At 35.6% G+C, this 19,394-nt stretch overlaps 1 protein-coding gene across 4 annotated transcripts in view; it reads right to left on the reverse strand.

Annotated features, from left to right (window-relative positions):
• The window catches only part of CTNNA3 (catenin alpha 3), a 1,802,485-nt gene that overhangs the window by 1,363,493 nt on the left and 419,598 nt on the right, over nt 1–19,394 (reverse strand). For all 4 annotated transcript variants that reach the window (XM_012529825.3, XM_071215825.1, XM_058298912.2 and 1 more), the window contains one exon: nt 17,109–17,312. In XM_012529825.3, coding sequence (XP_012385279.2) covers nt 17,109–17,312 — 204 coding nt within the window. The remainder of the gene's footprint in view (nt 1–17,108; nt 17,313–19,394) is intronic.

Here is a 19,394-nt window from a genome sequence, read left to right on the forward strand (position 1 = left end):
ATAAAGAGACCCTTCCTCCTTTCTTTGAACAAGCCATGCATGACTGACTGGTACTTTGATTTAAAATGTACCATCAATTAAGATCAATTAATAGCAATTGTATTATGAAACAACTTGAAAACAGAAGAAAACTTTTAAACAGCCCAGAACCAGTCACTTCTTTACCTTTTCCTTCTTACCAAAATTCACTATTTTTTACAGTACCAAGGTAAATACCGGGGTCTGTTGCTTTAAGAAGAAGGGACAATGGGTAATGGTGAGAGTAACTAACGGCATCTAATACTGCCAACCCCACTCTCACATGCATTAACCTGACTCAAGACACTAATCTCTGAACAGACTTCTATGTTAGTTTTCTGTCTCTTCACAGATTTTCTTGTTTCAAAAACTAAAACAACTTGGTTGTTTCACAAATGAATAGTGACTGTATTTGTAGTTTCAATTGAATCAAGCTTAAATTGCATCTAAAAACTTATACAGGGCATTTTCAGGGCATTGGAATTGTTCTGCATGATATTACTATCATGGATATGGGCCATTATACATTTTGTCGAAACCTATAAAATTGTACAGTGCAAAGTATAAACCATAATCTAAACTACAGACCATGGTGAGTAGTAATACTTCCATATTTTTTATCAATTGTAACAAATGTACCACACTCATGTAAGATGCTATTGATAGAGTAATATGTGAGAGGGGGTAGGGGTGAGGTATATGGGAATCCGCAATATTTTCTATGTTTTCTATAATCTAAATATTCTTTAAAAATAAAGTTTAAAAAAAAACTTACTGAATTCTACTTCTAGAAAGATAGGGTAGGAGTGTTTGCCCTATTCCTGTCGCCAAATAAATCCTGCACATTATGTATAAAATATACATAAGTAGACTCTTAAAAGTAGAGAAAAGTCAAACTGGCTAGGATCATAAGAACTTGAAGAATAACATAGGGATGAGTACTCTGAGCTTGTGCGTGTGTGTGTGTGTGTGTGTGTGTGTGTCCTGAATTTGGTGCTAGAGAAACTAACAACCCAGAAATGCTAATAAGCACAGACAAAAAAAAAAAATTCCTGCTCGTTCTAACCAAAGGATTAGGAAAAGGCAAGCCTAGCAAGACAAAAAATGTTTAGAAAATAAACACTCTACACCAACTAAATATTACCTTAATAAAAAAATGTATCCTAACCTCACCACAGCAAGAAAAGACAAAAAGGGAAGCTGAAATGGTACCAAAGAACTGAGATTTTCATTCCTGCCAAGTAGTTTAAGGTCCCTGTTATGGCTTCCTAGACTGCTCAAGCAAATACCATAAAATGGGTTGGGTTAAACAATTAGAACTTATTAGCCAATGGTTTTTTGTTGTTGTTGTTGTTTTTTAATATATTTTCTATGTATTTTTAAAAGGTGCATAGATCACACAAAATGTTACATTAAAAAATATAGGGGATTTCCATATGCCCCACTCCCCACACCTTCCTCTTTCCCACATCAACAACCTCTTTCATTAGTGTGGTACATTCATTGCAATTGATGAACACATTTTTGAGCACTGCTACACAGCATGGATTATGGTTTACATTGTACTTTACACTCTCTCCCAGTTCATTCAGTAGGTATGGCAGGATATATAATGTCCTGCATCTGTCCCTACAGTGTCATTCAGGACAATTCCAAGTACTGAAAATGCTCCCATTTTACACCTCTTATTCCCTCTTCCTGCCTTCAGCCACTCCAGTGACCACGGTCTGCACATCAATGATATAATTTCTTTCATTGCTGGAATCACCTAAGTCTATAGAAGAATACCAGTAAGTCCACTCTAATCCATATTTTTCCCCCAATCCTGAGGACTCTGGGATGGTGATGCCCACTCCTCCTCTTAATTGAGAGGGGGACTTCGATCCCACATGGCTGATGGATGGGACTCTCCTGCTTGTATTTTTACAGTTGTAGACTCTCTTGGTTCCTTGGTATGGTGGTTGTCCATCCTCACCTCCTTGTTAGCTGTCCTGGGTGAGTCCAACAAACTAGAGAGTAGGTTTTACAATTCCACTGAGGCTCAGGGCCCGGCTTAGTCAATGGTTTTGAGGCCAGCCAAATGTCCAAATCGAAATATCATCAAGGTGAAGCTTTTTCCCCAAAGACTGTGACATTCTGGGGCTGGCTGCTGGCAATCCTTGGTCCTTAGCTCCTTTGTCAGATGGCAATGCATATGGTAGCCTCTCCAGTCTCTCTGTTCCCTTCTGGGTTCTGTTGAATTTCAGCATCTGTCTGCTCTCTGGGTCTGAATTTCATTTTGCTTATAATATATTCCAGTAATAGGATTAAGGGCCATCTTAATTGGGCTGGGCCACACATTAACTGAAGAAACATCATCAAAAGTTCTGTCCTACTTATATCGGGTTCACATCCACAGGAATGGGTTAAATTTAAGAATGTGTTTTTCTGGGGTACATGAAGCTTCAAACCACCACAGTGCCCTTCTCACCTCCCATGGTGTTACTGATGACAATATGGGGGTCCTGGATGTCCATGCACCTTCGGTAGTAATGAGGCACTACTTCTTATATCAACCGAGTTGGTGTCAGAAGATCCTCACATAAAGTCAGGATTTTCACCCCACCAAGCAGTAAAGAGGTCATACTTCTACTACACTGTCAGTAGGGACTATGCAGGGTGGTATCAGCAGAGGCCCAGGGAGAGCCAGAATTCCCACCTCTTCCTAGCAGTGAAAATGATGGCCAGGAGGATTACCTGGACTTCCACACAACCTGGCAGTGAAGAGGTGATTGTCCCCTCTACCATACACCAGAGAAGTTTCAGAGAAAGGCAGCAAAAAGAGAAGACTTAACTAACACCCAGATACTCGTAACATAATAACCAAAATACCTATATGTCAATTGAAAACTACTCATCATACCAACAAGCAAGAAGATCTCAATTTCAATGAGAAAAGACAATCAATAAATGTCAACAACATGTGGCAGAAATGCTAAAATTTCGTGGCAATTAAAATGCTTCAACAAGCAATTGTAAATATGCTTAAAACAAATAAAAATTAGAAAATCTTAGCAAAAAAATAAGCTATAAACAGGAATCAAATGGAAATTTTAGAGTTGAAAAATGCAAAAACCGAAACAAAGAAAAATCTCAGTAGATTGGCTCAATGGCAGAACTGATAAAGAAGAAAGAATCAGTGAACTTGAATATAGAATAAAAATTATCAAATCTGAACAACAGAAGAAAAAAATAGACTGGGAAAAAAAAAAGAATAAAAGAAAGGAACAGAAGCTCAGGAACCAGTGGGACTATCAAGAAAGATCTAACATTTGGGTCATCATAGTACCAGAAGGAGAAGAGAGAAAGGGTATGACTGGGATGAATTTGAAGAAATAATGGTTGATAATTTCCCAAATTTGGTAGTAGACACAACGCTACATTCAAAGAGACTGAGTGAACCCCAAATAGGATAAATCAAAAGAAATTCACATCAAGGTACTTCTGATAAACAAAAAGAACATTTGCAAGCAGAAAAAGAAATGCCACTTAATCTATAGGGGAAAAAAGAATTGAATGAGTATGGATTTCTCTTCAGAAATCAGATGTCAGATGGAATAGGAGAATGTTTTTCAAGTGCAAAAGAAAACAACTGTCAATCTCTATTCTACATCAATTCTATATCCTGATAAACTATCTTTCAGGAATGAAGTGGAAATCGGGATCTTATCAGATGAAAGAAAACTATTATAATTTCTTGTCAGTAGATCTACACTAAAAGAATGACTAAGAGAAGTTCTCTAAACAGAAAATTAATGATAAAGTAGCAAATATTGAAAGATAAGAAAGGAAGGGAAACGGACTTGGCCCAGTGGATAGGGCGTCCGTTTACCACATGGGAGGTCCACGGTTCAAACCCCGGGCCTCCTCGACCCGTGTGGAGCTGGTCCATGTGCAGTGCATATTCCTACAGCTTCACAGAGTCCTAAGGACACTGACTGAGGAGACAAACCATGCAGGAAACAGCTCTCCAGAGCACCCTAATCTGGATCTAGGTTCGGTTTACCATGTGTCCAAGAGAAGTACACTTTGTCTTGTTTAATCTATTGGTGAATTACACTTACACTTTCTACCTTTGTTTTACAGAATTATCACAGAATTCCAAAGTAGCTAAGATTTGAGAATTCTCAAAAGAATTCCAAAATACCTCAGATTTGAGGAGATAAGAAGCACAAAGTCTTGACATTGAAATATGAGCTGGGAAAGTGGATGCTATACTATCTTGAAGATGATCATAGAGGGTTTGAAAATTGGCACACATATCTCCGTGTTTGGCTTTTTAAAATTGAGTAAATCCAAGAATTCCAGCCTTAAAGACAGAATGATGGAAATTAGCTAGAAATGCAAATAGGTCACCCCAAAACCATATACCAGTTTTAAAATCTAATGTACTAAATAACCCATGTATTCTGAGAATAAGAGCAAAGTTGTTTAGTCTATTAAACCAATGTATTTATGAATTCAAATAAAGATAATTTTAAGGGGAAAAAAAAAACACTTGGAAACTAAACAACAAGCCTCTAAATAATCCTTAGGTCAAAGAGGAAATCTCAAGGAAAATTTTAAAAATATATTGAGCTTAAAGAAAGTTAAAATACAATGCATCAAAATTTGTGAGTGTCAGATAAAACAATGCTGACAGGAAATTTATAGCACTAATTGCTAACATTAGAAAAGAGGAAAGATCTCAAATCAATAATGCAATGTTCTATTTAAAAAAAAACAACTAGAAAATAAAGAGTAAGATAGAAACCAAAGCAAGGAGAAGGAAAGAAATTATATACAAGTAGTCATAAATGAAATTGAAACCAAAAGATAACAGTAAAAAATCAATGAAGCAAAAACCTGAATCATCAAAAATATCAATAAAATCAACAAAATTCTAGTACAACTGACAAAGGTAAAAAGAGAGACACCACAAATTACCAATATTAAGAATGAAATAAGAACTATCACTGCAGACCCTGCAGGCATCAAAAGAGGGAATACTACAAATAACTCTACACAAATAAATTTACAGCTTAGATGAAACAGACCAGTTCCCTGAAAAGCACAACTACCACCACTCAATAAGTAATCAGTAACTTGAAAACCCCTGTAACTATTAAGGAAATTATATTTTGAATTTAAAACCTCCCCAAAAAATATCTCCATTCCCTGAAGGCTTCACTAACAAATTCTATCAAATGTTTAAATAACTAACACCAATTCTAGACAATTTTTCAGAAAAGAGAAGAGAAGGGAAACACTTCCCAGTTCATTTTATGAAGACTTAATTGTCTTTAAACTAAAAACAGATATAATACCAAAAAAAAAAAGCTCCATGATCATGGATATAGATATCCTTCATAAATATTCCTAACACAATATTAACAAATACCATTCAACAACATATTTAAAAATGTACATACCAAGACCAAGGATGGTTATTCCAAGGATGCAATACTTGTTCAAAATTTCAAATCAGTCAATGTAAATCTACCATATTAACATATTAAAATCAATTGGTACAAAAAAGAAGCAAATGACAAAATTTAATAGTCATTCATGATAAAAACTCACAGGAACTAAGAATAGAGGGAACTTTATATACCTTGATAGACAATATCTACCAAAAAAACTAACGCTAACTTCGTCATTGTGAAAGACAGAATGCTTACTCCTTAAGATTGGGAGCAAGGCAAGGATGTCCACTCTCACCACACCTATTCAACGTAGTGCTAGAAGTTCAAGCCATTTCAGGAAGGCATTAAAATGAAATAACAGGCATATAGATTTTAAAAGAGATATAAAACAGTCTGTTTTACTTGATTGTGTATGTAGTAAATCTCAAGGAAGCTATGAAAAAATTACTTGAACCACTAGATGAGTTAAACAAGGACACAGGATACAAGATAAACATACAAAAATCAATTGTGATTTTATATATTAGCAATGAACATATGGGAAATGAAACAAAAATTACAAGACCACTAATAATACATCAAAAATTCAATAATTGGGTGCACATCTAACAAAACATGTCAAGATTCATATGAAGAAAACTGTAAAATGCTGATAAAAGAAATCAAAGGTGATCTAAATAAATGGACAGAAATACTATGTTCCTGGTTTGGAAAACTCAGCATGGTTAAGACGTCAATTCTTCAAAGATGAAATACAGATTTAATACAATTTCTATCAAAACCCCAGAAAGATTCTTTTGTAGCTATAAGTAAGACTGTTCTAAAATTTTACAGGGAAAGGCAAAGGAACCTGAATAGCCAAAACAATTTTGAAATAGGAAAATAAAGGATAAGTAATCCTAACATATTTGAAGACTTATTATATATACTATGTGACAGTTTGAGAATATTTTTTAAAGTTTTATTTATTTCCCCTCCCCCTCCCCTACCCTGCTGTTTTTGCTGTCTATGACCATTTGCTGTGTGATAATCTGTATCTGTTTCTCTTTTTGTCTTCTCTTTTCATTTTTTCTCCCCTAGGATTCACTGGGATTTGATCCTGGGGACCTCTAATGTGGAAAGCAGTTCCCTGTCAGCTGCGCCACCTCAGTTCCTGGTTTCCGCTGCACTTCACCTTGACTCTCCCCTTTGTCTCTCTTTATTTGCGTCACCATATTGCTGTGTGACTCACTTGCACGGGCACTGGCTCACCACATGGGCACTCAGCTTGCCACGTGAGCACCAGCTTGCCATGCAAGCATTCACACGGGCGCTCAGTTCACCACGGGGGCACTCACATGGGCACTTGGCTCACCATGCAGGCACTCAGCTTACCACATGGACATGTGGGCACTCACTTCGCTGCACAGGCACTCAGCTTGCCACATGGCACCTGGCTCGCCACATGGGCACATGGCTCACCACGTGGGCACTGGCTCGCCATGCAGGCACACTTTCTCTTCTTCTTTTTCACCAGGAGGCCCCAGGGATCGAACCTGGGTCCTCCCATATGGTAGGCAGAAGCCCTTTCACTTGAGCGACATCCGCTTCCAGAGAAAATTTTTGTGAATTCCAAAAAGAGAAAGATTATATTTATAAACTAATCTATTCTTCTGGGTGTGATACACTTTGATCATATTGGATTCAGTTGAGGGGCCTTTGATTAAATTGCCTCTTAAGATTAGGACTTTGATTCAAACACAGCAGTAGGTCATGACTCAGGTTGAGTCCCTGCCGCTTGGTGGCCAATATAAACGGACACTCACTCAAGAAGACACAGGAAGAGACAGAATTCCCCACTCTACTTCAGACAGCCAACATCTCCTGGGAAATCATCAAGAACCTTTATCAGAGCCCCTGGCTTGCAGCATGCCCTGCAGAATTTGGACTTGTGTACTCCCAAGGTCTTGTGAGAGAATTTTATAAAATCTCATACTATTTATAGATATCTTCTGTTAGTTCTGTTAACAGAGGCTACAAAATCAATACTTTGTGGTACTGGCCAAGAGAAAGAGATACAGTTCAGTAGACTATAATGGAGAACAGAGAAATAGCCCCCATCTATATGGCCAACTGATTTTTCACAAAGAAACAAAAGTAATTCAACTGAGGAAGTATAGCCATTTCAACAAACAGTGCTAGTGTATTTGGATATCTATAGGAAAAAAAATGAAGCTCAAGCTAAATCTCACACCTTATACGAAATTAACTCAAAATGGACAAAAGACAAATGTAAAACTACAAAATGTTAAATGAAATACATAAGAGAAAAGCTTTGGGACCAAGGAAGTGGTGAAAACTAACCAATATATTGAACTTCATTAAATTAAAAACTTTTACTCCGTGAAATACCCAGTTAGGATGATAAAAAAAGACAACTACAGACTATAAGAAAATATTTGCAAACCCCATATATGAAACAGCCTCAAAAAGAACTCTAAACACTGAACAGTAAAAAACAAATAGTCCAATTATAAAATGAGCAAAAAACAAGATGAGACATTTCACTGAACAAAACGTGTAACAAATGAACCTGTGAAAAGATGTCTGACATCACTAGTCATTAGGGAAATGTAAATTAAGAAAGTGAAATATCACTAACAAACCTTTTGGAAAAACTAACATAAAAAAAAAAAAAAGTGACAACACCAAATTCCCAAATGCTGGTGAGGAAGGGTATGGAGTTAACAATCTCTCATACATTGGGTTTAAATGTAAAATGTTACAGCCATTCTAGAAAATAGTTTAGCAGTTTCTTTTAAAAACTGAACATATATTTATTATATGACCCAGAAATCTTCCTTGTAGGCATTTATTACAAAGAAATGAAAACTTATGTCCACACAAAAACCTGTACACAATTATTCTTAGAGGCTTTATTTGTAATAACTCCAAACTGGAAGCAAACAATAGGCAAATGTTTTTCTTAAAAAAAGAATAAATTTGATTCATACAACAACTTGCATATATTTCAAGCACATTATGCTGCATGAAAAAAAAATCTCAAAAGGTCACATTCTGTATGATTCCATTTAAAACATTCTAGAAATGACAAAATTATACAAAGTTACTGGGAATGACAGGGGGTAGGGGAAAGGAAGAGGTAGGGGTGACTATAAAGGAGAAACACAAAGGAGGTCTTTGTGGTGTTAGAACATTTCTGCATCTTGACTACGTGGTAATTATATAAATCTGTACATGTGAGAGAACTATACAGACAGTTTATATCAATATCAATTTCCTAGTTTTGATATTGTACTATAGTTATATTAGTTGCTACTAATGCAGGAAATTGGGAAAGAGGTTCATGGAACCTCTCTATAGTATCTTTCTCTTCCTAAGGATCGATTATTTTAAAAAATTAAAAGAAAACTCAATTACTGTTCTTTTGAGACATTTCTGGAATACTGTGATAGCCCAAGGATGAGGGAAGTCTAGGAGACTTTCCCAAACAGTATAAACTGATGAATATAAAATAAAATCAATCAAGTAGATTCAGGTAGTTCTAGTTCACAAGCTTCTGGGTTTTACATAAAAGTCAGAAATTAGATGAAATGGCTCAAAAGAAGTGCTAAAAAAGTTATGAAATGAGGACGAACTCACATTTTTTACATAAGACAACATAATTATCACAAATAGTGATTATCATATCTTTGCCATGCACTAAACAAAAGAATTGGTTTTCTTTTCCCAGTTATAAGCCAACTGCCATACTTGCAGTCATGCCAACTTCGGGTTTTCTTTGCATGTGTCTTTTTTTCCTGGGTCCTGCTACTCCACTTAAAATTGCCCAGGAGGAAGCGAGACTTAGTAACCATAAGAGGCTAAGGGAACATTTACCTGTGACAGCTTTTCAGCATGAATTCTGTAATCACTCAGTATTCAATTATTCTGATTCAGTGCCATTGAAAGAACAGGTGATCATCATGTACACTTCAGGAAAATCAATTGTGATTTCCTGGAAAGTTTCAAAGTCACTTCTTAAATGCAATTATGAAAAATTATTAAAGCATAAATTAATGCACCCAGGCACAAATAAGCCTTGTTAGGATGAAGTCTGCATTTTTTTCACTCTGGACACTAGAATCTTTATTCTTTTAATAAGAAAAGATTCCTGCACTCCAGATCTCTGTTATAATAATAACTATTGTAGTTTTATTTTTAACCCTGGACTAAATAAATATGGAAGATTTGTGAGAACTATCTAAATCCATACTTATAATAGGACCAGTTAACAGCTTTCCTACATACTTTTACTTATTGGTAATAGTTTTGTATTCCTCTTTACGATGTCATTATTAATAGGCCTTGACCGTATGGCTAAGGGAACAGTCTAACTCATCTTCTTTGTCTTCTAGTTTGCTTCTTACATTTGGTTTTAACAGTGCTTCAGATCATTTATGCTCTTCACAAATTAGTCTTTGTCAGTTGATTTCTATAGTATTCTGATTATATACTGCTTTATAAGAAACCATTCTAAACAATAGTGGGTAAAAACAACAATTTTTATTTTCTCTCATGGTTTGGGGTTTGACTGGGCTGGAAATCCCAGATATCCCACTCACTGGGGAGCTATGCAAATTAAGTATTCCAAGAGACCCAGATGGAGGCTAAAGGCTTCTTATGACCTAGTCCCAGGATATCACTTCTGTCACATTTAATTAGTCAAGTAAGCCACTAAGTCCAACCCAGATTCATTGAGAGGAGTAATTAGACTCCACCTCTTGATGAGGGAAAGGCAAAATCATATTACAGAAGAGTATGTGAAATGGGAGATAATATTGTGGCCATAATTGGAAAATAAACTGTGCCATATGGAAAGTATCATTTCTTTCCATATGCTTTTACAAAATATCAGCTTCCTACTTTACTAGTTAACCCCAGGAGTGACAGAATGATCCTAGTTATTGGTCTCACTGACCTAAGTACTCTTTTTTCTTTTCTTACCTTCTTTTTAGAAACATGGGGGTGAGCAGACAATAAAAACTCTGTGGTGGGGAAGGCTCTTCTGAATAGAGCTTCACTGTCCAATATGATAGCCACTAGCATTTGTGGCTATTAAATACTTGAAAAGTGCTAGTGAAAACAGAGGTGTACTATAAATATAAAATAAACACTAGATTCTGACAACATAGTGCTAAACAAGAATGTAAGATATTTCATTAATACTGTTTACTTTGATTATATGTTGACACGTTATTTTGCACATACCGGCTTAAATAAAATATATTTCTAAAATTAACTTCACCAGTTCCTTTCCCATTTATATAACCCATGCTCAATGCCTTATATTCTCCACAACAAATGCACTGTACTGTTTCTCACTTCTGTGCCTGTGTACAAGCTATTACTCCTTTCTGTAATTTCTACTTCCTACTCAGCTGTCTAAGAGCTTCTATTCATCCTTCAAAAGCCAGCATAAGAAATTTCTCCTCTGTGAAGCCAGCCCTGATCTACCCTAGTGGAGATTTAAACACTTCCTACATGCTCCTATTAATTGAACTTAGTACTCACCACTATTACAGTTTTATCATGCTCTATTTCACTAAGATTTTGACTATTAAGTACACCACACAAAGCATGATACCCTTGACAACTAAGGCTGTGATTATTCAGATTCTGAAATCACCATTTCATAGCGCAGCATCTCTAGAAGAAATATGTGACTAGAAATTGCAACACTACCAACAAATTTTAATTTGAACTTGATATTTTAGTTATCTTTTATAGCCAATAAAGAATCTATTAGCAAAATGTGTTAAATCCCTCTTAAAAAATGTCATATATATTACCATATGCATAGTACATATACAGTCACATAATTTCTAGGTAATCATTCAAATCAATTTGCCTGGGATAATCCTGACATGCTTGATGTGATCAACAAAGACTGTTTTTATTTTAATATGCCTTTATCTCTTCAAAGTATACCAAATTAAATACTGTACAAAGTCAAATAGACTGATCATAGTTGCTAACACAAGATAATATATAATAGCTCAAGGGCTATAAAACAATCTTTCTATTTTTGTTCTTAACTTTTCTAGTGGATACTGTGGTGCTTCAACCAGATGATCTTTTCAGGGCTGACTGACCCATCTTCCAGCTGCTGGGAGGTATAACAAAGTAAGCAGAAATATATATACATTTAAGTTTGAAAGGAAAAGGCTGGATTTTCTCTGATTCTGAATATTATCTGGAATATATTTTGCAATGAGTAAAAGTCTTGTTTTGGAATATAACTGGATGTGGATCCAAATGTAGGGATTGTAATGTGAAATTATATTTATGAATGGTCATGTTGATTTTTAGAAGATATTTTTATTTTGTAAAGTAAGACCTTTTTTGAAATGGGTAGTCTACCATGAAAAGTTAGTAGATGTTTCACACTCATTTAAGTTAATTTTAGAGAGACTGTTTCTCCATTAGCAGAATTATATATTATGCAAGAGCTCATTCATTCTTTTGTACTGAATTATGATTTAGTTTGTTTCTAAATGCTAAGGCATTGTATTAGGGGGCTTGAGACATAATAGCAAGCAAAACAGATATTAGCTGCCTCCATAGAGCTTATAGTAAGTGAGGAATGCTGACTATAATAGACTGGAAATACAACAATTGATAGTGATTCCACAGAAAAAACTATGGAAGACTGGTACTATTATGTTATATGTGGTGGGCAGAGTAATAACCCTCCAAACATGTCCACCTCCTAATCCCTATAACCTGTGATATGCTATTATACATATGTAACAAAAGGAAGCTTGTGGATGTAATTAAGTTTAAGGGCCTTGAGATAGGAAGTTAATCTTATACTATCCAGATGGGCTCAATCTAATCACATGAGTCCTTAAAATCACAGAACCTTTGCTGGATGTGGTTAGGGAGAGACACAACATTGCTAGCTTTGCAGATGGAGAAGAGGGCCATAAGCCAAGGAATGTAAGAGGCTCTAGAAGCTGGAAAGGCAAGGAAATGGATTCTCCCCTAGACACTCCAGAATCCAAGATAGCCCTGCCAACTGATTTTAACCTGGAGAGACCCATGATAGACTGCCGACCTACAGAAGTTCAAGGTAGTAAATTTGCATTAATTTTAGCCACTAAGGTTGGGAAATATGTTAAAGCAACAATATAAGACTAATACAATATCCATACATATATACATAAATGTGTGTATATATGCATTATATATTTAAAAGGAAATTTTTAGTCTAAACATACATAATCATTAATAGTGTTAGGTGGTAGTTTGTTATATGCACCTTATTACTGAGAGATCTATATGGTCTCATAAAGGCTTTACTTTCTTACTAATATGACATATCGTTGAACTTACTGAACTTAGAGCATCAGTGAAAAATGATCAAGAGACTTGCTGATTTGTTTAAAGTTGTAAAGTTATTTAGACACTAACTGGACATGTGGAATGAGACTGCAACAAACGCATTCAGTTACCACTGCTGAATTGCTCTGAACTCAATAGACTTCCAAATTTGAAGCTTGGAAATCACATTCACATGAGAGAACCACAGATTTTGATGAGAATGAATGAAACTTTAAGTTTCTGTAGTTATCTTTATCAGGTCCGAATTATCAGCAAGCATTTACTCTATCAGTGTGGCTCAATTGTAAGAGCGCCTGACTATGTGAAAAGCAAAGCAGGCCCACCAAAGGAGACACAATATTCCTCAAACCAGGAAATCAAGGACTGAGCTATGAGAGTTGTCCTGAAATCTTTGAACAAATTCCCAGCAAGGTTTGAGCTCAACCATTTGGTGAAAGTACGTTCCCTTTACCAAAAAGTGATGAAACAGCTAACAAAAAGCATTATTTGCCATATCAACCTGGTATAAATGTGTTCTGATAATATGTACCACAGTTCTCCACATTGGTTCCCACTGTTTAATTCCAATATTCATTGGCTCATTTGGATTTGATCTACCAGCATTAGGCCTAAAAGTCAACACTTTTATTTGAAAAGAGATTATTGTACTCTTTTGGGGTGGCTTTTTTTTGGTAACATTACAAATTTATAGCTTTGAACCATTACTAGATTATACTAATCAATAAAATGTTAATATAATGGGCACATAAATGTGTCTCTGATTGTGTGGCACATCATTGAAAAAATTTGGCAACTTTGCTCTGAGCTCCACAAAGACATCAGACCAGATCACAAGCCATTATCCACACAAATAATAATCTTTCATTCCCTGAAAAGATGTCTTCTCCAACAATATTTAACATTATGTCCTGAAAGGAATATATATAAGTAATAAAAATATTTAGATCACCCAAAGAGTAAGCTTCCTTGCCTCTATGCTCTTTCATTTCCTGGGTTCCTGTACTCACCATTAATCAGCTCTATCCTTTCTCCAGAGTATATTTATTATATAAATATAAAAAATAAATAGAAATCCATTGCTTTAGGCATATTTCCATTTTAATTTAAAAATCTAGAAGAAGCAAGGACCAAATTCAGTTTACCTGTATCCAATTTATAATTACTGAGCACCTGCTACCTGAAAGATTCTGTGCTAAGGGCCAGGACTACAGTCCCTGTCAGTAGAGCCCCTATCTAATAGGGAAGGCAGACAAGTAAATACAGAATTCCAAGGAAATTAGAGTTGTCATGATGAAATCCATGAGGGAGAAGTATTTTAGGGGTATATGCATTCATTTACTGGAAGAAGAGAAAAGGGAAAGGTAGGGAAAAAGGGAGGAGAAAAGAGAAAAGCTTCCATCAAGCATGAATAGAAAGGCAATTTAATGAATTAACTAAAAAAAAATTTGAATTTTTACAACTATGTCTACTCAAAAAGAAAATAAATATTAAGATAATTACATGGGCAAAATAAAAAAAACAACTTTGATCTCAATTATTGGCTATTATATATGGAAAAGTCTCTTTGCAACTTCACTCTTCTAATATAAACCTACCTTATTTTAAAAACCAAAGTACCTAACAAAGGATCATAGGTAAATAAGTTCTGTGCACTTGAAAAATGGGCCTTGGAACTAATAAGCAGGTTAAATCCTAGTTAAGAAAAAAAGCAGTAGCCAGTAGAAAAATACATACATATTTTCAGTGACTTACTAAATATATTTGATAACCAAAGTATATAATTTTTAACACTGCTCTGATCTATGAGACAAAATTAATTTTCAGTAATAGTAACCATTATTTTTTGTTCTTTAAAACTATTAAACATTTATAAAAGGAGACTAAATTTCAATTTTAAAGCTATTACTGAAATTCAAGGACGTTTTTCAGGGATAAAATAAATTCACATTTACCTAACAAAAACATTACCCCTCAAAGTTCACACTCTTTCACCATTATAAATTTGAAACTCTACTAAAAACTTCAAGTGATAACATAGAAAGAATTGAAGTAATTCAATTTCTAGTTCTTTGTCTTTTCAATCATTTTTCATTTCAAATCTAAGTTTAAACATAAAGATTATAGTGTTTATCAAAGAATAATCATAAATATGTGGCAATTTTACTCTTATTTACATATTATTAAAACTCAACAAAAACTACAGCAATAATTGAGAACCTGGATAAACGAGATTTTTTTTAAGGAAGATAGGTGTTTCACTGATGTTGTTTAGGCTTCCTGTGTTGATAAATTCCTACAGAAAAGGCACCTTTTACTGATTGCACCCAGCAGAGAAGGCTCCCATAGCTTCCTCCTGGTTACGTTACTGCACAATTGTTAACCCAAAGTCCAGGAAAGCCACAAAATTATCCCTATTTTTATGTGATATATATTTATGTGCTTATGTACAAGGCCAGCTTCCTGGGCATGTGACTGGGAATTGGGCTCCATTCTCCAAAAAGAGCCTAGTGCTTGGGGCTTAATGCTGTCCTTCACAGTCTTGAAAGTTATAACAATTTTGCCTTTGAAATTTTATTTTGTAAGTGAAGTTCAACGGGACAATGAAACTCACGTTGCAGTCTCGCCTCCCGCTGCCTTCTTGGAAAAGGTTGTTGGCTGCCTGCTCCCCTCTCAGTGATCATTGCTGCACTAAGCTCCTGGTAAAGGCATGGTATTGCACAGAATGAGCAGTAACACACATGCATCCTAAAGGGCCAAGTCCTTAGACACAGCCATGGACAGCCTGTGAGGGTCTGCACTTGTCCCACAAGCATCCCCATGCCTGAGGACATCTACCATTAAATTGCAAATAAATAACACCCTGACAGGTCAAGAGAAAGACCTCAGAAGAAAGGAAAAGGCTTTTGTTCCTGCATTTCATTTTGCACTATACCCCAAAAATCATGTTGCCATCCCTACTTATGTATGTATAGGTGAGTATATGCATATATATATGTTTTGTTTGTATCTATAAATATAGAAAAATATTATCTATAGTTTATATATAAAATGAATTTGTAATTTATATTATTTATTGATAGGTTTATATATAACAAAATCTTTATGAATATATTATATACTAAAAATAGGAATATTAGTATATTCTACCTTCAGAAGTAGGATATAACATTACTAACATGTTCTTTTGATTAACAAAGTCTATTGTACAACTGATTTCTTGACAGGCAAGAGATTTATGGCCAGGAGCCAAAGTCATCAAATATTAAGATTATGGAAATATATCAAATGTGTTGAAAGGTCCTCAAAAATCACCAACTAATTTTAGCCCATTTCAATTATTCACATAAAGTACTTTGACAGAACAATCCTAAATCTTAAATTTCATACCCAAAATGTCATATGCTTTGTAACAAATAATTTCCAAACCATACCTTCATAACTCTTTAATTAATCCATTTAAAGTAAAGCAAATGAGCAAATATTCTATTACAATTACTTTACTTTGATTAGCTTTATTGTTTAAGGAGCTTTCATGAGTAACATACAGTTGACAATGTCTTCACGGTTTTCTTCTCTGTTTTATAAATGGCACTAAGATTTAACTGTATGAATAATCATAGACACTCCATAGATGAATATATGTGTGTTGTATGCGTGTAATTTTTTAGGAAACCAAGGACCTGTGAAACAAATATTTTTACCCAAAGTTTGTATTTCCAACAGTTCTGAGAGACACTAACCATGGAGAAAATCTATTTAACACTATGTAATGTTTGAAAAAGTTTAAGAACTGTTTAAACTGTACAAGCTTTTTATAACTTCAAAAATGACCCATGAGCCATACAACATTAATCTTTATACATTACTAGTGAAATTTAAACCTCTAATGGCCTTTCATTTTTCACCAACTTCATTCTGAACCATCTGTCCCTATTTTTATCCTCTAAATTGATGTGCAACTCTAGTTTCCTTTCTCCAATCATGACACCTTTCTTCAACTAATATTCAAGATGCTTCCTCAACAAAGCAATCGTACATAAAGATTCCTCTGGTTCTGATTCCATTCACAGAAACTCTTATCTCAATCCTGTATCCTATGAGCATGCCAAAGAGAACCCCCTCAGAAAGTGGGTTCGAGCACACTATCCTGTGTGGGATCAACATACTCAATTTGTATTTTATCACATTTTCAACACAGAAAACACCACAGCACTTTCTCAAAATACAACGAGAGGGTAGGAGGGAAAACCAGTCACCTACATTGTTCATGTACTCTGACAGCAAGTCCTGAAGAGCCTGGCGTATCGCATTGCATTCTGCAATAATTCGCTCCCGATGGAAATCCCTTGTGCACGAAGAGTCTGCCAACAGAGCTGCCCCACTGATAATGGCTTCAAGGCGTTTCTCCAGTGTCGGCCTTATTTCCTTCTCAGTCACTGTGAGTGGATCCAAGACAACTGAATTCTAAAGGAAGAACACATTTGGATGGTTACAACTCCATGGCATTCTATTTTTATGAAAGACAAATACTTTGTTTTCATCTTTAGAATTTGTGGGATGCAGATGTGGCTCAAGCAATTGAGCTCCAGCCTATCACACAGGAGGTCCCTGGTTCTGTTCCCAGTGCCTCCTAAAGAAGACAGTGAGCTGGCACAATGAACAGATGTGGCAAGCTGATGCAACAAGAGATACAAAAAGAAAAACATAATGAGAGACACAGCAAAGCAGGGAGTGCAGGTTCCTGGTGCCTGCTAAAGAGGACAAACAAGACAGAAAGTTGTCTGAATGGGTAGGCGCAGCAAGCTGATGCAACAAGGTGATGCAACAAGAGACACAAGAAGAAAAAACACAATGAGAGGCACAACAAAAGCAGAGAACGGAGGTGGCTCAAGCAATTAGGCACCTCCCTCTCATATGGGAGGTCCTAGGTTTGGTGCCTCCTAAAGAAACAAGGAAGATGAACAGACACAGCAAGTACAAACAACAAGGGGTGGGGAGAAATAAATAAAATCTTAAAAAAAAAAAAAGAATCCAGTTGTGATAATGAAGAGAATGGCATGTCTACTGCATTGCTCAGATCATACATAATCCTATGTAGCAATTATTATTCAGGTAACTGATGATAGTGATGCAATTATGAGCATTTGTTCTAGTGTCAGACATACCCAGATTCAGATCTTGCCTTTTCCACATACCAACAGGGTGATCTCACCCAGGTGTCCTTTCACTTTCTGAGTCAAGCCTTCCTGTTCTGTAAAATTGTAATATTAATGTTGCCTATCTTATAAGGCTGTTGTGAAATACAAACATTTAATACAGTGCCTTGTACATCTGAACTCTTATTTAAAATAATAACCTTTGTATAGGGTTTCACTGTCTATAAAATATTTTCACATAGATCAACTCATCTTGATAACACTTAGCACAGCAAAAATACCATTAACCCCATTTTTCAGTTGATGATGAGTGAAGTTGAAACTGTCTTATCCAAGGTCATACAGTAAATAAATAGTGAAGATCAGCCAAGAGTCCAGGTTTTATTACATATAATTAATATTATTTTCATTAAGCCTTATAGTAAATAATAAACCGTAATAGCTTTAACACTAACAAATCACAGAAAATTCTGAATTTTAATTATTCATTTAAAATGTAAAATTCCTTCCTTCCATTGCTCTGTTAAAACTTGCTATTTTCACCTGTAGGTACCTGACACTGTATTTTTAAGACTTCCATTAGATAGAGGTTTTCAAGGCAATAGAATTCAAGATAATCTACAGCCTCTGTAGAAGATTCTGAAGAAAACATGGAGGGTGTGCTGCTCTAGGACCCTTTATTAACATGTATCAAGACAGGAAGCACATCAGGCCCTTGATATTGATGATTGTACTTATGGAACTTTACTTGTGAAATTGAAACTTAGCATAGTTTTATAAACTGCCTAAAAGTTACCTCCTGAAAGCCTCCTTGGTGCTCAACTGTTGCCTCTCTCTAAACGAAACATAACATATAAACATACTACCATCCCCACCTCTAGCATGGGATATGACTCCCAGGGATGAGCATCCCTGGCACCAAGGGATTATTACTAGGTGCCAAATAGCAATGCATTTGGAAAAAGACCTTGACCAAATGGGGGGGAATGATAAATACAAATAAGTTTTTATGGCAAGGAGATTTCAAAGTGAGTCAGGGGTCATTCCAGAGGATACGTTTATGCAAGTCTCAGTGGGATGTGGTTGACTGCCACAATAAACAGTGCCTCAAACAGCAGGGATCCTGAGAGCTCTAGAGACATCCAACAGGATAGATAGTTCAGGAATTTGGCATACTGTCAGTGGGCCTTACTTTGGAATTTATGCTCCACAGTGTAAAAGGGTTAGAGTCATTTATAGGTTCTCTACACAGGCTCTTCTGCCCCTTTTATTTGACCCAATAATTAGCACAAATTAGCACTATGCTTGTTAAATATATGTCCCAGAGATTTATATCTTTGGTCCTTTCATGTGCCAGTTGAGCCCTGACTCTCAGCAGAGTTGCAACATT

The sequence above is a fragment of the Dasypus novemcinctus genome, chromosome 6 (genome assembly GCF_030445035.2).
Source record: "Dasypus novemcinctus isolate mDasNov1 chromosome 6, mDasNov1.1.hap2, whole genome shotgun sequence".
NCBI lineage: Eukaryota > Metazoa > Chordata > Mammalia > Cingulata > Dasypodidae > Dasypus > Dasypus novemcinctus.